Source organism: Notothenia rossii (genome assembly GCF_949606895.1).
Source record: "Notothenia rossii genome assembly, chromosome: 1".
In the NCBI taxonomy this organism is placed as follows: Eukaryota; Metazoa; Chordata; class Actinopteri; order Perciformes; family Nototheniidae; genus Notothenia; species Notothenia rossii.
Genome location: NC_136912.1, coordinates 15,599,571 through 15,621,674, shown reverse-complemented (window position 1 = coordinate 15,621,674; position 22,104 = coordinate 15,599,571). Strand labels below are relative to the sequence as shown.

At 39.3% G+C, this 22,104-nt stretch overlaps 4 protein-coding genes across 4 annotated transcripts; 2 read left to right on the top strand and 2 right to left on the bottom strand.

Moving 5' to 3' along the window:
- Positions 1-154: 154 nt before the first annotated feature.
- On the top strand, positions 155-3,048 carry LOC307045630 (uncharacterized protein; the record flags this gene model as incomplete). Its single annotated transcript, XM_079691411.1, has 5 exons — positions 155-397; positions 485-685; positions 2,007-2,212; positions 2,513-2,650; positions 2,840-3,048. Exons 1-5 carry the CDS (start codon positions 261-263, stop codon positions 3,046-3,048), a joined length of 891 nt encoding a protein of 296 aa, XP_079547537.1. The 5' UTR covers positions 155-260.
- On the bottom strand, positions 2,679-8,366 carry plrg1 (pleiotropic regulator 1). Its single transcript, XM_079659617.1, has 14 exons — positions 8,209-8,366; positions 7,879-7,985; positions 6,863-6,999; positions 6,692-6,745; positions 6,489-6,582; positions 6,245-6,335; positions 6,039-6,134; positions 5,829-5,921; positions 4,943-5,194; positions 4,233-4,335; positions 4,027-4,135; positions 3,673-3,812; positions 3,350-3,543; positions 2,679-3,258 (listed from the first exon to the last, which is right to left on the bottom strand). The coding sequence occupies exons 1-14, from the start codon at positions 8,215-8,217 to the stop codon at positions 3,199-3,201; spliced, it is 1,539 nt and encodes a 512-aa protein (XP_079515743.1). The 5' UTR covers positions 8,218-8,366; the 3' UTR covers positions 2,679-3,198.
- Positions 8,367-10,836: 2,470 nt separating this feature from the next.
- Positions 10,837-15,313, bottom strand: fgg (fibrinogen gamma chain). The gene is made up of 9 exons (XM_079654304.1): positions 15,197-15,313; positions 15,069-15,116; positions 14,764-14,950; positions 14,561-14,645; positions 13,243-13,373; positions 12,780-12,913; positions 12,073-12,257; positions 11,639-11,916; positions 10,837-11,468 (listed from the first exon to the last, which is right to left on the bottom strand). Exons 1-9 carry the CDS (start codon positions 15,257-15,259, stop codon positions 11,284-11,286), a joined length of 1,296 nt encoding a protein of 431 aa, XP_079510430.1. The 5' UTR covers positions 15,260-15,313; the 3' UTR covers positions 10,837-11,283.
- Positions 15,314-19,828: 4,515 nt separating this feature from the next.
- Positions 19,829-21,394, top strand: lrata (lecithin retinol acyltransferase a; the record flags this gene model as incomplete). Its single annotated transcript, XM_079643778.1, is given in 3 exon segments — positions 19,829-20,050; positions 20,052-20,363; positions 20,814-21,394. Coding segments are annotated over 3 exon segments (687 nt in total). The 3' UTR covers positions 20,967-21,394.
- Between the last annotated feature and the right edge of the window lie 710 nt (positions 21,395-22,104).

Genomic DNA, 22,104 nt, shown 5'->3' with positions numbered 1-22,104 from the left:
TTTAGACACATAGCTCTATCAGCACCTTGATAATGATGTTGCAGCTCCCATTGGTCCTGCAGGGCAGAGTATCCATCACACAGCCTCCCATGGTGCTTGCAAGCGAAGTTACCAAGCAACAGATGTAACCTGAGCTGTATACCCGAGTAAACAAGCAGCATAGCTACTGAGGATCCCTTTGTCTGGGTCAGTTTGTTCAGCAACTCCACAAACTCCAACACAGAAGCTTTCGATATAGTGTTCTCAGATTTTTAGGAAAAATGCCTTCTCATATCATGCTCTCCTACCAGTGGGATGACCAGGCTCTGGTGAAAAAGATTTATGACCGCCTCAAAGATGATGGTCTGCCAGTGTGGTTGGATATCGAAGGAGGGGTGACAGGAAATATAAACGATTCGTGAGTACAGAGAAATCTGGATTAAGTGGATTAATTAAATTAATGACTTAGATCAATCAGAATACATGTTGTCTTGTGTGCTTTCAGGATGGCTGCAGGTGTGGAGGAGGCTGTGGTGATTTGTCCATTCATGTCTCCAGCTTACCAGGCGTCCCGCAGCTGTAAGAAAGAGCTCAACTACGCAGACAGCAGGGAGGTCAGCATCGTGCCCGTCATGTTGACCAACAACTGGGAGGCGAGCGAGTGGCTAGGGTTGATCACTGCAGGCCTGCTGTGGGTGGACTTCAGGTGAGGAGGCCTTTCAGACAACTTCAGACACTCAAATGATTAACCTGCTAAGCCCCAAGGTCCCCGCCGGCGGGTACTTTACTTTTTTTTTTCACGACACTGTGTCTCAGGGCATCTTAATATTTAAGAACCTATTAATGTGTTATAGCAGATTAACGGAAATATCTCAGCTAACTGACGATACAAACCATTTTTACCAAAACAAAACACAAGTCTCATAAGAAGCATCTAAATGACCCCTGAGCAAAAAATGCTAACGGACATTGGCACAGAACTCAAGATAAAAGTACCCTTATTACTTATCGTAGCTGCACATACAAGATCTCCGATTAAAGCTGAGGTTCCACAGATTATTTAGGTATATAGTATCATCACTGAGTGATCCGAACTCGCGACAGGGGAAGCAAACACAGACATCACAACACGTACCTTTACGGAGCTTTTAGGGAGATCGTCTCACCGTAGCTGTTAATCTGATCAAAAGATGTGTTCAATGGCATTAAAACGAGAAAAAACGCGGCTGAATCTGTTAATCCACAGGTTGATAATGTGTCTGTGTAATAATATTTTTCATTTATAATCCATAATTCAATTTTTATGTAAACATCGGAGTGCAAAAGTTAGCTGCTAATGGTAGCCACCAGAGTTATCGCAGCTTCCGGTCTAGGCTATATTCTAACACAAACACATTACCAAATAAGGACTATGTGGGAGTTCCCCTCGAAAGAGATGTCACATGTCAAAATCCAGCAAGGAGGGCCAGAGATATGGAAAATCCACCCAAATGGCCCCAGAAGAGGTTTTGTTTTGCTAAATCTGTCTAAAAAGGTCAAATATCACTTGTTTTGCATCAATCTTGATACAGGGTACTTATTATATGTTGTACTTTGGATTCCTAAAGCTTTTAGTCTACTAACCCATCATCCAAGGTTAGTTTTCACTGTAAGTACAAAATATATTTTGGACGGACACTATCATTTACAGTTTTTTACCATGTTCAATCTAAATTTTCTTTAAAATAAAAGACATCTATATTGATTCTGACTTTTCTACATCCAACTCACAGGTTTATCATTACTTTGAGAAAAAATATTATTCATTTAACCCTTTTAGAAGGGAAGATATGGTAATTTGTTCTGGGAATGTCATTTTCGAGCCTGAAACCTGAACAACAGGCTCAGGGCTCAACAGGTTAAAGGAAATGTATTTAGGAACATTCTTGGTCAAATAAAGTCTATTATAAAGATTGGATCGTATGATTCAACATGAACGTCTGAGCTCTTAGATATTTTTGTTACCTACATCTGTGTTGTCGTTCTAGAAATGCAGAGAAGGGTGAGGAGCACTTTGAGATGTGTCTCAGCTCTCTGGAGGAGGAGATCATGTTTAACGTGGGTCACCTCCTGACAGTTGAAGAACCTCAGGGAGAGGTGGTGGATCAGCCTGAACCATCAAAACCCCGCCTGAAAAAGAAACCTGGGAGAGGGTTTCGCCATGCTCTCTCAAAGCTCTACATCCATGATTCAGGTAGATATGGGTTTAAAAGAAAAATGGTTTCTTTGGGGTAAATGTTTCTGGAAAATCCTTCCAAAGTTGCCATCCCATTGAGACACATGACAGGAGTTCCAACAAGTGCATGACATGTCTAGGATTAACTGGGACATTGTTAACACGTTTTTAAAGTTCTAACTGTTGGACAGGAAATGTATTACTTGTATTAGGGTTAGGGTTATCTGAATAGCAATCCGAGCCCTGCACATTTAAACCAAACTGTGTAAAATCCTACTAATTTTTGGCCACCTCTTTTGCTGCGACATGATTTCACAGGTGAGATAATGGAACCAACTGTCAGCAGCAGGAACACAGTGGAGCTCAGTGAGAAAGCTGGAGAGCATTGTTACTGGCTGGAGATTAAAGGCAACGGCTGTAAATACTACAGGAACTTTGTCACCAACAGATACCTGGGTAAGTACACAAATCAAACAAAAAGCAATTATGTGAAAAATGCACTTTTTATTAAAAGGAAGAAAAAAAACTTCACATTGCGAACTGAAAAAAAGGCTTATTTCCAAGTCTGTACAACTGGAAAATTCAATACAATTTTATTTTTTCTCCAAACCATTATTCAACGCGTTTTGGTTTGTCGCTCTGCAGGATTCGACCCCAGCAGGAACCAGGTCCACTCTGAGGTCAGCCCCTCTGAGACAGAAGAGTGGCTGATGTTGGTGGACCAGACGGACCAGAGCCATCAGAGAGCCGTCATCGTCAAAAACAAACACTCTGGGATGTTCCTGGCAGTCCAAAATGGCCACTTTACCGGACTCACATCTTACAATGAAGACTGCAAATGGTTTTTAGAATAAAACAGGACAATGTGGGCACTTCTGTCAACGAGACATAAGTTGTTAAGGAATACAAGTTGAGAGACAAACTTGATGTGTGTATCTACAACTGGAGGATTGGTAGAAATACAATTAGACATCACTGTGACAAAAGAAACAAATAAAAAATGATTAGAATCTCTTCCTCTTGAGGATTTCTGGTTTCCAGTTGATGGGATGGGTTTCCTCTGTCTGTAAAATAGAAAAAGGAGCGGTCATATTTTCTATCTACTGCTTCAGAGCCAATTCAAATACACATTTTAAATATGATGGTATAACTTACAGCGGTGTCGTCTTCCTTGTATACTTTAATGGTCTTGTCAGCCTCGGCAGTGATCAGCCGGCTCTCTGAGTTATCGAACATGCAAGCGAAGATGCCAGACTCGCTGTCCAGAGAGCCGGGCTGCACAGCGGCGTGAATCCTCTGGAAGTTATAGCCTGTCCTCCAATCCCACATGTGGATGGTTCCATTGTCGGCTACAGAGAACAAGAAACATGCATCAGGATTCTGAGACAGTATCAACACAACTAAGAAATAATAATCTATTACACGAGTTAAACATTACTGCAGACAAAACAAGTGATAGATTAGCTTGAATTGAATACCTCCGGACACCAACACGCCATCGGAGTTGACAGCCATAGTGTTGATGATGGCGTTGTGGCCCGACAGGTTCTGGATGAAGCTTCCATCGGGGAACATCCACTGCTTGATGTTGTCAGCAGAACCAGAGGCAAACGTGTATCTGTAGGACACAGGAAGTAAGACGACCATATGTTGAGGATATTACAAATTCTTATTCTTTTTAAACTATAATTGTTTTTGTTTGAGCAATTTAAATGTAATGATACAAAAAGCAGGCAACTAATCCTAAAAAGCGGAAACCAGCTAACGTTTATCAACAGTGATGCTTAACACTTACTACTTAAACAGAAGATGTTATTGGTAAGGTAACTTACTGTCTGGGGTGCATTGCCAGAGTTCGGACAGACTTCTTGTGGTTTGTCAGAGTCGCTCTGGTTTTCCCAGCGATCAAGTCCCACAGCCGGATGGTTGAATCGTGACTGCCTGCAAGATGATAATCAGTGGTTAGCGGAGGGCCAAACAATCAGCTACGACTTTGATAACTTGTTTGGTCATTTTGGGTTTAAACAAATGTATTTACCAGTGATGATTTGTGGCTCTGCAGCCTGACACTTCACTGTGGCCACAGTGTTGGTGTGTCCGGTCAGGGTGTGCACATTGGCTTTACTCCTGATGTCCCAAACCTGCATGGACAGGGAATAAATCAAATCTCTTTAATAATCGTATTACTTGGAGTGAGAGGAAGGGTGCACTGCACACCAGTTAAAAGTACACCAACACCAAGTGAAAGTGCAGAAGGAGTATTGTGTTCACCGTTTAACTATTGTCTGATATATGCTGTATATAAGGTGTATAAGGTGTCGATGAAGATACAGATATCTGATAGCTAGAAGTTTTCATGCTTGAAAGCACAACATATAAAGACCTGAACACAAACCACAGAGGGTTAATCAACACATGAAACAGAACATAAAGGATGCTTAGCATAAACATGGAGAAACTGGAATTCAGTTCACTTTATAACACAGTAACAGGGCAGAGGGAATATAAATGAATTCAAATATGTGACTAGTGAAAAGTTAGAAATCATGAACCGGTGGCAACTGAGCTGTAAAGTTAAACTTTTTCATCTGTGTTCAGGAGAGCCTATGAATGATATGTGTATTTTTAAAGTTGCAGTGAACTCTCTGGGCTGGACTCGACTAGGTCAAACTCAAGAGTTGACTACCAATCATATGATTTTGTGATCAATCATCCATTTAACAGTGAGAATGCAAAGTAGTAGCTTACTCTTGCTGTGGCGTCTCTGCTGCACGTCACCAGCACATCAATAGTTGGATGAAGGTCGATATCATAGACAGCACTGAGGTGGCCGTGGTAGTGCCTGATGACCTTGTTGTACTCCAGATCCCAACACTTGACCTGCTTGTCTTCTCCACAGGAGAACAGGTAGGGGCTGCGGTTGCTGACCGCCACGCCGCGCACCGTGCTGATGTGTCCCGTCAGGGAGAGCTTCAGTTTGCCACTGGCCAGGTCCCAGATCTGTCAAGAACGAACAGCATTTAAGTCAATCTAAGGGTATTATGTTTAAGAAGATACTGAAAAAAGCGCTTTTGATATTGCGAGCGGTTCCAATGGAAAACCGATGGCATCTGGCTGTAAACAACAAAGAATATAATATGGTCGCAATTAACTATTCAGGGTCACTAAGATAGATTTATAGAGATTTGATTAAAGGTTCACAGACATCCTATTTTCATTTAGCCACATTACTCTTGAGTTATCAGCATGATTAGGGTATCTCAGTTACCAACCTGTGACCCAACTGAGAGAACTTCATGTCAACTGAGCCAATATCAATCTGCTGATAAAGACCATAACATGTGGTTCAAGGCTCTGGAGACTGTAACTGTTACGCTTCTATGTTAAACTGCTGTAACCAAGGTCACAGAGCATCGTTCATGTTATAATTTAATGTATTGTTAGTTAGTATACATCAAAAGCATGTTGGAGGAGCTCAAGGTCAGAAGAATGTCATTGCCATTTCTACACTGTAGCTTTGAGGATATGACAATAAAAACTTTGAAATCAAACAACAACTTCTTGTTAAACCATATTTAGGAATTTTTTTCATGGCATGGGAAATGAAAGTACGGGAATTTTCAACTTTACTCACCTTTATGGTTCTATCAGCAGAGCCGGTGACAAACCACTCATTCCCCGGCTCCACGGCGATGGATCTCACCCAGCCGAGGTGACCACTGATGACCTACCAGATCAAACATACGACATTTAAAAATCACACAAAAGAGAAACATCCCAGGTGCCCCGCTTTGGCATTACACAAATAAAGAGGGAAATTAAAGCTTTGATTATTTGTATGTACCCGAAACAGTTTCCATGGGGGATGCCACTGTGGTTTGGGCATGGTGGGCGCCTTCCTCGCCATCGCATTTCTGGTGCCACCTCCGTCCAAGAGAGACTGAAATAAATACACAAATTTGTTATCAGATCAGCTTTTTTCTCAGTGATTTTACAGCACGGTAAACAATCAAGATATCTGATCAAGAGGAAACAGTGTGACCTCCCTACCACAGAAGAAGACTGAGGGTGAGATCTCTCTCCTCCTCCTGCGTGTCGATGGATGTCACCAACACTGGAAGCGGTGCGGCTGACGTCCTGCCTAGAAATTCAATAACGACACAAAAATATTGTTAGTTTATATCAAGAAGTTGTTTAAAAATCCTGAAAAACTTCTCCACGTGTTCAGGATCTTGAGTGTTTATGCAAAATGCTACCAATCCAGATTATTGGATAAATAAAATAAAAGGTGTACCTGGCTTGTGAGGGTGGTAAAACGAGTGCCAAGGAGTTGATTCCTCCCTCACTTGGATTCCTGTGGACCTTTGTGTCGGCAGTCAAGGCCACTCCTGTTGAATAATAAAACACTTGTATAAGATACACAAATATTGCTGATGATGTTCATGGTTAGGATGTATCACCATTACAACTTGGTTAAATTAAAACCATCGTATTTACCAGGTCCAGAGGGATAGGCATGTGTCCCGGCGATCAGGTATTCTGGATCATCCCCTGAAAAAAATTAGGGGATTTTAAATACTGGGAATTCAGGAGTCAAGAAAATAAATGTATGCATGGATTTCTCCATAATCCACTGAGGGTAATATGCAGTGCTTGCTTCTTCCTCACCTGGCTGTGTGTAGCTCTGGTTGCCCAGCATACTGCCAGCAAGAAGGGACACTCTGTCTTTGCCCTCCTTCAGGACAGGCATGTGTAAGACTGCATTGTAGTCTGCTTTCAGTTTCACAGACATCTTCATCTTCTGGCTGCAAACACAGTAGACAGGGATGCATCATTTACTGCTTCAAAATCATTCACTTGCTAACTATACTTGGCAAATAAGCATCATTTTGTTCTGATGTTTACATACATACACATACACACATACATACATACAACAAACAATATGCAGTTTGTTGCTTTGAACGATTTTCTTTATTTTCCCAGGAGAGAGCAATATATATCACATCTTCTCTCATGGTATGGTATTCAACTTAATATTATAATGATGATATATATATATATATATATATAAAACAAATCAAGTGATTGCTGTTGGTTAATCCAGTGAATGAAATACAGGTGAATTCCATCATCACACAAAAAAATATTTATTATGATACAGCTGTCTCACTATATATTCATACTGACCCCCGACACTATATTTTACAAGCAATTAATTATAATAGCGATCAAATATATTAATATTGGAGAAATATCCTTATTTATAACAACAACACATCTTATGGATATTGCCCAGGGCTGAATTTAGTACATATATCCTACAGATAGCATTTTTTTTTTTTTTAAAGGGAGAATGGAAACATTTCTCTGCCATGAAAATATACATTATAAAAGTACTAGGCTAAAGATGTATATATCATTTATTATAATCATTAAAGCAGTAATAAGTGCAATTTATCCGATCATTTTCTCTGTAATGATGTCCAATTTAACATTACAGGTCACTTGAACTATTTAATCAGGTTTGTACCATAAAGATCAAGCAAACAAAACGTCATCTCAAAACGTAAAACGTAAACCAATAGTCTAAAGCTGGACTCAAGTTAAACTCGGGAACAAGTGGAATTTTAAAGGAGTCATACATGCTCAAATGTAATTGTGCAAACAAAGAAAATACAAACCTTTCTTCATCCTGTGCGATGGATTTCGCATGGTCGGACACAAACATATCATGAGTCCTTTTGAGAGATCTGAAGACCAGCGTGTGGACTGAGTGCTTCTGGACATCCTGTATAATACAATAGTTATATTTAATACAATAATATTCAACCAATACAAACAAGCCACATTTATAAATCACTCCACCCCTGAATATAGGTTATATAGATATGACATCGTATAGTAAACGTAATGCTATCCAGCAATTAGCCTGTTCCAACAATGTAATGTTCTGTAGCTTCTGAGCGGGACATAAAGAAAAAGCCTCGAAAAGACTTCAACGCTCTTCTTACCTCGGCCATGGTTGAGATATCAACACGGAGAAAACACCACAGACGATAAAGTTACTTTTGAATGGAGTTTTGTTTGGTCGCACTCAAAAAATATATTACAATCATGAAAACATGAGCACCGCTACAAGCCGACGATCGTATAACCCGGAAGTAAACAACAACAACAGAGTTGGGGGGTTCATCATCGCCACCTAGCGGCCAGGAGGTGCAGGTCAAAGCAATTCTGTAAAACAACTAAATAAACAACTCCTACCTCCATTTTGCACAGGTTAATGTATTCCAGAGGTGGAAGGAGTACTCATATTGTGTACTTAAGTAAAAGTAAAAGTACCTGAGTGTAGGAATACTGTGTTAAAAGAAAAAGTCCTGCAATCAAAATGTTACTCAAGTAAAAGTAGAAAAGTGTTGGCATCAAAGTATACTTAAATAAGAACCTGGAACCATTTCTACTTTTGGGGAAATTATGGAGAACATCATTTATCACACATTTCTGACAATTAACCCCCCTATAGTGTCAAAGATCTGAAAAGTGACATATATGTCACATTGAGCGTTAAAGTAAAGCTTATTCATAACTTAATTCATGAGGATGATTTACATTTTTTTCAACATTCTCTGAACTGAAAAGTATAGAATATATTTACTATATATAATTGAATCAGCTAAATGAACTGAGCAGATCATAATAATATTTCTAATTGTGCATAAGTGTAACTCAAGATTTTATGAGAAATTTTAAAGTTTATGTCCCTATGTGACATTAATGTCACAGCGATGTTTATCTTGTTTGTTTCATATCAATATGATCAAGATTTTTTTTCAAAACATGTTAAATGTAATAAAGGATATGTTAAGTAAGCATTATAATTCTTAAATGGCTTGAATCTTAACTTTAGCAACACAAAACAAGCTTGAAATGTAGCTAGTTCAGTTGTTAGCTTGGCGCATGGACATTTTGGACATGTTGTTATGGGGACACAAAATCACATGACCTGGCCCACGACCCACCAGACTGTTCAGTGTGGGTCAATTAAGGACTTCATGAGATAAAATAAAGGCTAAAGCTGCAGGAACTTTCATGTAACATCTGTGTCACGGTGGGTTCTAATGGGTTAAAGTACCAAAACGCAAAGTAATCATTGTGCAGATTGGTCCATTTTAGAATAATATATATTATATATATTGATTATAATTATGTATGCATTTAAGTGACTTGATTATATTTCACATCATTAATCAAAATAAAGTAACTAAAGTTATGAAATCATTGTACTGGAGTAAAAGTACTACATTTACCTCTGAATTGTAGAAGTACAAAGTAGAAACAAATTGAAATACTCAAGTAAAATACAAATCCCAGTACAGTACTTGAGTAAATCTATTACTTTACACCACTGATGTACAATATTTTGTGTTTTTACTCATAATTATGGTGTATATATTGATACTATGAAGGTTACTCTGAGTGTTCACAAGCCAGTTTAGTTACCTGAAGCACATGAAGTAATTGCTATCTAATAAGTTCATGCCGAAACAGTTTACCTAGTTGTTGCAAATGGTGTAGGTGGCCATTATTGGGAATTTAAATTCCAAGATTTACTGTGTTATTGTGAGACATATCACAAAAACACTTATTGACTTTGGGACTTTAAATACTGAGGGGTACAAAAGACTGTTACCTACATTAGGCCATACATGGGCATTTGGTATTTGGCAAGATCATCTACAACGAGCCAAATGGAGTTTGGACTCCACATGACGTTGTTGAGGTGAGGGTTGTGATTCATCGGGACAAGTAACATTGCACAATACAAAGTAAACTGTCCAAACGTGGAAACAAATAACAATTTGGGACAATGTGATTTGGCAGCAACCACCAGCCAACTAAAAAACCCTCCCTTTAAAAGGCTTGTGGTAACAAGCTGTCTATTTCAAACAGTAGTAAGGCAGGTATATTTCAGTAGATAACAAGCACCTCAAAATGTTAGTAAAGTTCACTATCGGGAAGTGACCTTATAAAGAGCACTTTAGTTTAAATGATTGAATTACTTCTGAAATGTATGTTGGAATGTTTCCAAGTGCCTGTTAGAAATGCCCATAGAGTCGCTGCTTTGGTCAATATTTTTCAATTATTCATTTACTGGAGACAATGGGCAACAGATGGATTGTGTTTTGTTGTTGATCGATTTTAGCCATGATTTTTTTAAAACCTGGAATTTTATTTGCCTAAAAGGTCCTCTATAGCCAGATCACTCATTAATCAAAAACCTGTTATTTTGAAAACAGCAAATACACTGCTGTATCTTCTTATAATTCTATGTGTGTGTGTGTGTGTGTGTATGTATATGTATATGTGTATGTGTATGTGTATGTGTGTGTGTGTGTGTGTGTGTGTGTGTATGTGTGTGTGTGTGTGTGTGTGTGTGTGTGTGTGTGTGTGTGTGTGTGTGTGTGTGTGTGTGTGTGTGTGTGTGTGTGTGTGTGTGTGTGTGTGTGTTGTCTTGAAGACTGTGACTGTGCTTCTTACTTGCAAAGGTTTCATAATTATAATTATAAATGAATGATTAATAAACACTGATGCATGGGTGTATAATATATTACACAGCATATGAAAAACAAGTGGACACATTCTTTACATTTAAGGAAGGTTTTATTTATATACATACAGGTGTATATTTGCTGTACTATGACAACATATTTAAACTTTTGCAGAGTCAATTCAGATACATCTTATTTTAGTGTTTGTTTTTACCAAAGTCTGTTTTTACCCATCTGCAAATTCTTAACAAAAGATCTGCATGCCATATTTATTAGTGTTTCCACTACAGCAACTTAGTCCAAACAAAAAATCTCCAAAGAAGTATTGACTGTAATTGGTGAAAACAATATTTAGGTTTCAAAACAAAACAGAGACTGAAAGGAAAATGTGAACGTCACAATTCTGCCAAACATGCAAGAATTACACATCATAAAGTCAGAATTTTTATCGCGGAGGCATTACATTTAATTTAGTGATTTGGTGCTGAACACCTTAACTAAAGCAAAAAACAGACCACAACCATGTTAGTCTTCTTTTTAAACTCCAAGCCCGCCAAACTGTTTCACCCCAGCCTGCTGTCCACCTCCTGCTGTGATGCGACTGAGGGGAATGATCTTCATGGTGGTCTCTTTCAGGGAGTACCAGCGGTTGTGCCATGTGACCCAGATAATGCCGTTGTCGTAGCCAAATTCACCTGCATCCTTTTCTGTATACGTTCCACCTATAGAAGAAAACACAGACAGCTTAGTGTGGACCTTTAATATGAATACATGTGCTTGGATATCGTTATGTGGAGGATAGTTGTTAATAAAATATATTATTAAAACCTTTAACATCTTAACAGATCATTTAAATGAACACCAATTAAAGATTCTGGCCCTGTTGTCTTACCCTGGTAGTATTTGCCGTTCAAATGTGCAGCATGACATCTGTTCATCCACCAGCCGGAGCCGTCCTGCTGAGCACAGTTGCCGTCGTACCTGTCATTGTCCTTGTCGAAGGCACTGAACTGCATGCCATTATGAGAGGTGTAGATCTTGTCACTGGGATCGTCACCAAAGTCAAAGCCATCGAAAGCATCTCCAGCATCACCGGCTAAGTAGTAACCGTATGTAAGACGGTACATGTCGGACTCGGATCCAACTCTGAACATGGTGTAATCGGCATACCTGGAGAAAGATTGATTATTGTTAGTTTTTGTTAACTTCCGCTGAGTAATTTGTTTTCGTTCTTTAAAGGAAAAACTAACTATGAGGGTCATGTTTGCTTTTCAGTGAGTCCCTTTGCTCTCCTCTTATGTAATTTGTTATCGTGTGTGTACGTACTTTTTGTTGCCTTCCCAGTCAACAAGCTCTATCCTCAGCACAGTCGGCATGCTCGTAGAGACCGTCAGGAGATGCATCTTCTCGAGACCGAGCCAGAACTCTGTGGTGTCGTCTGGTGAGAGATATCCGAAGCCCTCCTTGTGTTGGACCCAGTCCTTGTTGAAGTCCACACTGCCATCGCGTCTCTGTGGACAAAAAAAGTCCTCAGTGTCATATGACGATACGATAGGTCATATGTAATCATCTTTGATTGTAGATGTACGTTTAATATATACAAATGTAGGTGTCCTGACTCAGAGTTACTGAGAGAAATGCAAAAAGTGTTGCAACCGTCTTCAGTCTATCCCTGCCGTGCAATTGAATGCTTTGGCTTTTTGAGTCAAGATGAATTGTAGCAACTCATTTCTTTCATATAATTTTTAGATATTGGGGGGAGGGTATCATTTAAAACAAGTCAAACAATGTTTTAATTACATTGGGCAAAGGACTGACGCTTTCAAAGATGAAAACATAACGGTTTAGCGCCCCCATCCAACCCTAATCATTTTCATACGGTCTCTTCAGTTGTTTGCTATCAGGACTGGAAGGTTGTTTTACTGAGTATTAAGTCGTTGTAGTTCTCTAAGAGAAGACTCTGGGAATCATGCAGGGCCAGATGAAGGCAGTACAGAGTGTTTTTTCTCAACATTTGTTCAAGTGAAACATACCCTCTGTATGACTGTGAAGCCACGTCCAAAGCTGTCAATCTCACAATAGACCAGGAACTGCTCAGTGGCTTTAGCTGGCTTCACATAATAAAGCCCACTGGTGATGGCACCTTTGTTAGCAATATCCTGGCAGTCTGATGAACGAAGCGAAGAAGAAAAAATAAGGTTTAACAGCAAGACATAAAAGACTGTCTAGAGTAGTGGTTGTATTGACTATAACACAGGATAAAATGAACACATATTATTTCCTGTTGCTTATGCATTATGGCCACGCTTATTTTAAGGTTTAGAAATAACCGCTTTGAAATAAAGTCAATCTAAAATAAATCTGTTTACTTTACATTGATTTGCCTTATTGATTTTACACTCTGACTAAACACTGAACAAGGACAAATGCCGTTCAGATGAGGCATGATTGAGACATTTCTGGGAAGGTCTGAAGGTCAATGGATTCATTTTTTACCTGTTCCTGTGTGGGGCTGGATTTCAACTGAGTCTTTGCAGGGCTCAGCACATTTCTGCTGCAGCTGCACGGAGAGCTGTTTCAAGTCTGACATTCTCTTCTCGTTTGATGAAATTAAATTCTGAAGTTCACTAGAAAAAGGGGAGAAAATGAGTTGTAGGAGCTTTATCCTGAGAAACTCATGTAGTAAGAACAGTGAAGCTCAAATGTACAGTCTTTTACAAAATACATACGACAAGAATAAGAAAATAGGAACAAACTAGAAGCAAATGAAACACATTTGAAAAAGAAACTTGGAAAATAAGTGTTTTTTTTCTCTTTAGAAGTGAGTTTGAGTTCCTGTGTCTATAGGCGAAAGAAGAGGGGGCGGCCAATCGCACCGTGCACAGTGCAAACTGTGTGGGCGATAAGGGTTGGCGTGCATTGACCTGAAAGCGTGGGTGGCTTGGAGAAGTAAAAGTAGGTAAAAGCGTCAAAAGAAAAAGTATGGAGTGGTCTCTTAGGGCTGAGGGATGAGGCGGAGGGGTTGTTGGTTTGTAAAATTTTCTTGAACTAGTATGAGGTGAAAACACAATAGAAGAAACAAGCAAGCTGCTAATTAGTGGAATAGAAACAGTTAGTGCTACTTGAACAAACTTTTACGAAAGAGTAGGCAAGTACACTTCACACATCAAGATAACTCTACTACTCTATGTTACTGTAGGACAAATAATTGAACCAGATTTCCATCACATGACCTTTGTTTACCATTTCTGACTAGTTTGAGTTTTGCTTCTGTGATTTAAATCTATAACAATGTATTTTGATTCACAAACTATGCATATGTTGTGGAAGACATTTTTTATCTACAAAGTAACTTTTAACGATAGCTGTCTCATCAATTTATTTGATTTAAAAAGTGTATGAATACTAAAAGGTGCAGTCAGCTGTTTTGAACCAATATATTTTTGGCACATTAGGCAAAAATGGTCCACTAGCTATCTGTTCTGTGTGTGCGCAAAAAAAACAAGGGTTCATGCCCAGCCCTGGCTTTGTCAATGTGCAACAAACTTATTGACTTGGACAGAGCCACCAGAAAATATTCCAGCAAATCAGCAAGAGGAGGCCTCGGTGCTTATGCCTATGACAGGGGGAAGGCCACAGATATATAAAGAGAAAGGCAGTGGAAGCGAAAGGGACGGTAAATGTTTAGGGGGGTATTTGTTTTGGTTGAGTTCAAATATTAACAATCTCTGAATTACTGATTCTACATTAAAGTAGCTTGGCACTAAGGTTTGATGTTAGATTGTATAACTTGAGTAATACTAAGGGGACTTACTATATTTGCTGTTCCTGTGCGACGATGGTCTTTTCAAACCGAACAACATCATCCAGCATATTCGATGATTTTCTGTAGTATGGATCTGAAATAAAAAGCCAGTGTCAGCGCTGATCTTGAAACATTCCCCACAGTCCTTTAATACTTTTAATACATTAACGATCAGTTACTTAAAGAAGATGACACCAGATGAAGCGTGTTACCTGGCAGGGCGGACTTCTGAGCTGACGTAGTAGAATCTTTCATGTAAACAACAGTGTTTTTGGACTCTTGGGTCAAATTGGCAATTGTTTCAAGTGTGTGTTGCAAATCGTCCAAATCCCTGTCCACATCCGGCATATACCTCAGCATGTAATCCGCCACTCCACATGTTGTAGGACAGTATCTTCCCTAAATACAGACAAAAGAAGTTCAAATACAACTTTTATAATAGTTTGCCCATATATACAAAGACTTACAATCTACATGGCAAAGAATACATCATTATTATTTGTCACATCATACTTACAAAGCCATCATCCATGTTGCATGATGCAAGGTTGTCTCCTCTGATTTGCTACACAGCAAAAAGACAAAAAAGAATTTGATGTCTGTGTTCAAGTACACGGATGAAAACATTGAAATTCAGTGACTTACTGCTGATGAGAAGGAGAAAAGTAACAGGAGACCTCCTGCTGTAAAAACAAGTGATGGAGCCATGTTGCCTTTTGCCACCAGTTGTGGTCTGGTCTTTTTGGAATAATGAAGAGCAGCTTGACTCGGTGGGATATTTATCTGAACAAGGTCCTCAGGTCAGTGTTAGATAAGAGGTTCATCTGCAAACAACCAACTCACTGTGTTGGGACAAAGCTCTGACTCAAACATTTCCCAGATATGAAGTTTTTTTACGGACAGATGTACGTGGGCTATCTGAAAATAAAATGCACACTTGTGTGAACCCAGTGACAGTAATGATGACAAAGAGAAGTGAAAAGACTGATGACTCAGCTTTGTACATTGTGAATTTTTTTTTACCAAGCACTTGTTGCCCTTTTTTCAATTGGACTGTCACTTAAATTGCTTGTTTCCCCGTTAGGAACTAGGACATGATCACATTTTATTTACAATCTTATTTATCATATGATGAAGGCAAATGACAACATGAGTCATTCCAGACATAATGTCAATATAACAACATGTCCCTGTAAAACATTAACATTAGCTTACTGTCAATAAAGACGTGCCAAGAGTACTGGATTGACACAAGACCACAACATGACTACTGGAAATACTCATTTTGAATTGGCTAACAAATGTCAGTTAAAATAAATGTTTAAGAATCTTTAAAAAGTTCCCATTTAAGCTCAAATTAAGTCAAAGTTGAGTTTAAAAAAAATGTTTTCATAGTGATTTGGAGATTTAAAGAAATTATCTTTTTACTTACTACGGCAAATTGGAAAATTGTGTGTTTAAAATTCCCTAGGACAAATGTCAAAGATAACACAGCAGATTTCTTGAGGCTTCATACTAACAGTCCAAATGTATTTGATTAATTTTCTACAATTTAACTTTAACGGCTAAAATTCCTACTTGCAACGTTTTTTTCTTCCTTTTTTCGTTACTCTTCAGAAATTCACCAGGGTGCAATGTTAAACTGCAGATACTTGATACAGTTTTTGGCTGCAACTGCAAATTTACAATGACACTGATCTCTTTTTTCCAGGTGTTTAATCAACATGGTTTATATTAAATGACAAAATATGACAATGAGCGCTCAGGTTTCATGGGGACACTTTCTGGGAGTTTAGCCACAAATTAAATGTTTTTCTTTGCAAAACATTAAGTTATTGATTTTGACTTCTTGTTTGAAACGGGGCTGCACTGGTGGGTAAGACCACCAGTGGGAGTGGAACCACAATAAACCAAACAAGCTTATCAGTGAGCACACATTCAAAGTATATTCAAAGCATACGCCTCTTTTGTCCCTGAATAGAAACATCTTAGTTATAATTTAAACATAATTGGTACACTCTTTTCATGATAAAATACATGTATCCCCCTTGAAATGCTGCATGGAGATGTGTGTTGATTTGTGTCACAAAAGAAAGAATGAGGAATATTTGTAGTCATATTAAAGGTCCCATGTCATGGCCATTTCTACTGATCATAATTCCATTGTTGAGGTCTACTAGAATAGATTTATATTGTGCAATTTTCCAAACTCACATTGGTCTCTCATACAGCACAAGTATGTGTAATCACTCTCTGTCCTGAACGCCTTGTTGGAGCTCCTGCCCCCCCCTCCCTGTGAGCCCACTCTGCTCTGATTGGTCAGCTCGCCCACTCTGTTCTGATGAGTCCACCACCGTTACAGCGGAACATCAGTGATTATGTGTTACAATGGCGTTAGCAACCAGAAAATGATACCAGTAATGACAAACAGATGAGAATTCTGCGTGGGGTCCGGGTGCCGTGTTGGCGGGACGTTGCGGGGCTCGCTGCTGGAGCGGACAGTGTGAGGTGGCTTACTGGTGTTGTTTCCTGGTTGCTGCGGGGGATCTGCGAGACAGCGAGACACATCAATACCCAGCCTGAACCCAGCCCGAGCACACACACACCCACCTGCAGCCTGGCTGTGAGTCTGTGTGTGTTCTGTGTGTTCTGTTGTGTGAGGAAGTCCGCGGATTGGTCCGTTATGTCACTATACCCAATACGTCACTGTACTTACTACACTATAAGAAGAAAACAATTGAAAAAGAAAAATCTCCAACGAGGCGTTCTGGGGCAGCATAGACAGGTATTTTCTGTGTTAGAGTCTTACTCGCTACAGAGTGTACTTTGAGGGTTTGTGACTGCAGACCGTTTACATGCATAAAAAGCACAAGGGGACGGTTAATAACCGGAAAAGCATGACACGTGACCTTAAATATATTACAAAACGGATTTAGTAAATGTATAATATTTTAACAGAAAGTTAGAGGGAGATTGGCTTCAGAATATTCATCTGATTAAATAAAAGTGGAGGCAACGTAGGAAGTGATGCGTTGTCGTAGGTTGTTGTTGAAGAACAGCTTCAATAGGACAAGTAATTCCAAATGTAAGGGGGTGAGTACTTTAATTAACATCTCTTTAAAAACTTGAATAATCAAAAACAAGAATAAGTATTCATGACTTTGAGGTAATGTTCTCTGTGTTGGGGGAATTTGAGGGTTTTAAGAAAGTCACAAGGTTTTTTTTGGAATTGTTGTTTGGCGACATAAATAAATAAACTGTTCGTGATATAATTCCCACAGTAGAACACAATCTATTCTTTGATATTGAGAAATCAAACGTACACATAGTACATCTCAATTGCCAGATCATTTTCTTGATATTCGTGGTATTGTCCAACTTATGTAGCTGATGGGGTTTAGGTGGGTCTGGGTTCAGTGGGGTTTTGGATCACATTAGGAATGATATGCTTTCTTCACTTCTGCTATTATAAAGTGAGTGATATGAATGAGTAAAGTATGATATTTTGACATTTTAGACCGAGGAATGTTTAAAGTTCATATTGTTCAAAGCCATTTTACACTGATTGTGTCACTTCAATATTTTGTATGCTGCAAAGTAACAACAAACACAAATGGATAATTTTTATAAATTAGAGGATATTCTTAAGGACTCTAGGCAAACTACTCTTTATTACATGAAAAAAAACGCTAAAATAAAACTTAATAAGACTTCATCTGTGGGCCACATGTTGGCATTAGATGATAAATCGTGCCTTAACTACCTCTGTGTGACCTGGTTTTTATGGGGGGGAAAAAAAACAGTCCCAGGATGGATATAAAGCGTTGCTGACCTGAGAATGAACTGGCAGGCCCATGAACCCAAACAGGCTGAACTGTTGCTGAACTGGCCTCTTTGTGAAGAAAAAAACAGAAGGAAAGAGTTTCTTTCTTCTCAAAGTGCCATGAAGACATGGACACTCTCTCCGAATATCGTGTCCAGGATGTTGAGACGTGGCTTCAGCTGTTTAACATCGATGCAATCAGACAATGATGCCAGGTCACATTGTCACTTTGGGCGTACTGAATCAGAATGCAAAGCAACAGAGATGCAATTCAGAGTTATTCGTTTATTGCTGAATCATTGTTTTTGAAGAAACCGGAGGATATACTCCAGTAATCAACTTAAGTTTAAGGCCTGAAGAACAATGTTAGCGTATTTCACAAGAGGTCTGACGAGGAATTAAACTTAAAGAGCCTTGTTAGGGTCCCCCATGTATCAAGAGTCTGGAGTAATTTGACCGTAAATCTCCCTCAGAGGGCAAAGTTTTGTTGTAATGCCACCAGGGTCGAACCTGTGGTTAGAGGCGGTAAGTCGACTGAGCTGAACGTAGATCAGCAGGAAAAACATGCAGCCAAGTTGACACTTTGTTTTCCACCACTAATGTATTTCTCAAGTTTTCAAATGAAGAAACTGATGTTACTCTTAATGTAAGCTAAGATTTATTTTTCTCTGCTTTGCATTCCATGTTTGATTTCCTTACAACTAGTTTGGAGTGGGTTAATTTGGTCTTGCAGTTATATTTTCTGATGGATGTGTAACTGAAGCCTATACAGGATTAAGGTTATCTGGTCAAAGAATGTTTTATCTTGTCGTACCGTTCCTTTGAGAAGAGCCTGATTTTTTCCAACACTGATCCCGATTATGGATGGGACAGAACAGACTCGCCATTGTGAGTCAACTAAGTCCTCCGCACTTCATTGTCTGGAGGTCAATCAGCTTTATAGCCCAATTAGTTTCTCATAGCTGTGGTCTAATCACCAAAAGGAACTAAGAAGGTGCACAATTCAAAAGGAGGCCGTTATTAAATTGACAACCATGAATGCTCACTGTACTTATACTTATGATGTATTTGCACTTCAGTGTTTGCACTAAATTACTCCATTAAATTTGTAGAGGGATATAGTGTAGCCTACTGCTAGGGGAACATTATGCATAACTACACTAGTGGTATGCATGACTTATCTTTTAATTAGAGTATTAGAACACAGGTGATTTCAGTTTGAATAACTTACATTTATCAATGAATCTTATTGATGCAATTGCCCATTTGAATACTTAATAAATGTTATTTTCACACAATATTATTATTATTATTTGCCCTTTGGTTGCACGTGCAGAAGGACCAATCGTGTCCCTCGGGATATCCTCTGAACTTTCTCTCCTCCTCGCGACAGAAAGGATTAAAAGCTCGTTTCCCTAAAGCACTTGAGGGTACTATCCCCCAAAACCGTCGCAATGCTGCAGCTGTTTACCTTTCTGTTGGAGAAGTTCTATCTTCTCTTTAACTTCAAACTGTTTGGGTCCAGCTGGTCGGACGGTGAGGACCGGAAAGGTCACACGCAGCGCACTCCCCCGCAACCCCTCCGGAGGGGAGACCTGCTGGAGATCCCCAGAACACTTTTCACCCACTTTGGCATTTATTTAGGGGACAATAAAGTGGCTCACCTGATCCCCGATTATCCTACCTGTGCTCACACTCGACCGGAAGTTCATTGGTTCTGTCATTACAAACACGAGACTGACCTTTGGCGTCATCTACAGATGCGCCACGGTGCGCGTTGACACTTTGGAGGACTTTGCATATGGCTCCAACATACTGGTTAACCCCATGGATAAATTCATGAAGGAACAAGCATTGGCCAATGAAGATGTCGCTAAGAGAGCTGAAAAACACATCGGAACCACTCCCTACAGTCTGCTGTGTTATAACTGTGAACACTTTGTGACCGATTGCAGATATGGATGTGCAGTCAGCCTGCAAACAGATAAGGTTGGTATAATAGTCCTCAACGCTTTTCTGACAATGGGTGCAGAATTAAATGTCTATGTTAAGTGTTCTTTTGGTTATTGGTCATTCAAATTATGCCATGTATATTATACTTTAAAAACGTATTTTTTTCTGGTGTTAGGAGAAGCTGTCTCTATTCACAGTTCATCTTGTACTTGCGCACGTTCCCAAATAGCCAAATCAGATTATTCAAACAAACCAACACTGAGTATACTTGGAATGATAGATCGAGCCTCTTGCACTTCAATGCCACGTGGCTGCCCAGATTTGAGAAGTTGGCATCCTTTCCGAATTAACCTTCACAACTGTTCACAGTAACTATGTTTTTTTTCCAGGTATCAGGCTATCAGAAAGGTTCTGTAGGGCATACAATGCAATTCAAAATCGTTTATAAACAACATTAAATAATTAACTGTATTTATTTTGTTATAGTTCAGCGAATGCTTGAAATCAATCATCAGAGACCAGCGCAGCGTGGCTGTCACAGGCCTTCTGGGAATTGTGTCCATTATCTGCTATGGCATGGCACCATCAACAACATTACCCACAATCCTCATTTCCTTAACTCTGTGGATGGCTGGTTGAAGAAGTGCAGCAGAAGGAACCTGCAAACAATCAAACTTCTAATTGCTTTTACATCTACTTCTAGCTTCTACTTGGCAAGGAGTGACCTGAAACCTCCTCAGGACCGTGCCCTCCTGTGTTATGGAGTTAAAACTATACACGTCATGACCTTTGAGTAGACAATGTTTAATGTTTTGTTTTTGTACCTACATGCAAACAATAGTCTCCTATGTGACTTACATTGGTCCTCTCATAAAAGTGTTGGGAAAAATATATTTATAAAAGAATACAGATAGTGATTCACTTTTGCTAACATTGCAGTCAACACACACGTTGACTTTAAGTGTATTTTGTCAACAGCTTACACATAACTGTATTAGAGTGCACACAAATAATATACAGTGGTACATTGACTACAACAATATCTAAATGTATTGTATGTGGTTGGAATTCTCTTGCAATGAACGTAATATAATTAAATGTTGTAAATATGAAAACATTTTAATAAACTATTTATTTGTTCTACTTGAGTGAGTGGACGCAGCCTATCTCAGAACACAATGCCAGTGAGAGCAAAGCCATCATACACTGAACAAAAATATAAATGCAACACTTTTGTTTTTGCTCCCATTTTTCATGAGATGAACTCAAAGATCTAAAACATTTTCTACATACACAAAATAACCATTTCTCTCAAATGTTGTTCACAAATCTGAAAAGATCTGTGATAGTGAGCACTTCTCCTTTGCCGAGATAATCCATCCCACCTCACAGGTGTGGCATATCAAGATGCTGATTAGACAGCATGATTATTGCACAGGTGTGCCTTAGGCTGGCCACAACAAAAGGCCACTCTGAAACGTGCATTTTTGCTTTATTGGGGGGGTCTGGTGGGGTCCGAAAACCAGTCAGTATCTGGTGTGAGGGTTAGGATTAGGGTTAGGGTTAGGGTTAGGGTAATGTTGTGAATCGAGTGGCCCATGGTGGTGGTGGGGTTATGGTATTGGCAGGCGTATGTTATGGATGACGAACACAGGCCACTCGATTCACAATATTACCCTAACCCTAACCCTAATCCTCACACCAGATACTGATTGGTTTTCGGACCCCCCCAGACCCCCCCAATAAAGCAAAAATGCACGTTTCAGAGTGGCCTTTT

Excerpts from the sequence above, each read along its gene's own strand:
- fgg (XM_079654304.1), bottom strand. The coding sequence starts at position 15,259 with ATGGCTCCATCACTTGTTTTTACAGCAGGAGGTCTCCTGTTACTTTTC. Across the intron at positions 14,646-14,763 it reads TCAGAAGTCCGCCCTGCCAG|ATCCATACTACAGAAAATCA; the intron begins GTAACACGCTTC and ends TTTTTATTTCAG. Across the intron at positions 13,374-14,560 it reads GCACAGGAACAGCAAATATA|TGAACTTCAGAATTTAATTT; the intron begins GTAAGTCCCCTT and ends CCCTTTTTCTAG.
- plrg1 (XM_079659617.1), bottom strand. Across the intron at positions 5,195-5,828 it reads CTGCTGATAGAACCATAAAG|ATCTGGGACCTGGCCAGTGG; the intron begins GTGAGTAAAGTT and ends CGTTCTTGACAG. Across the intron at positions 3,544-3,672 it reads TGGCGTGTTGGTGTCCGGAG|CCGACAATGGAACCATCCAC; the intron begins GTATTCAATTCA and ends TGTTCTCTGTAG.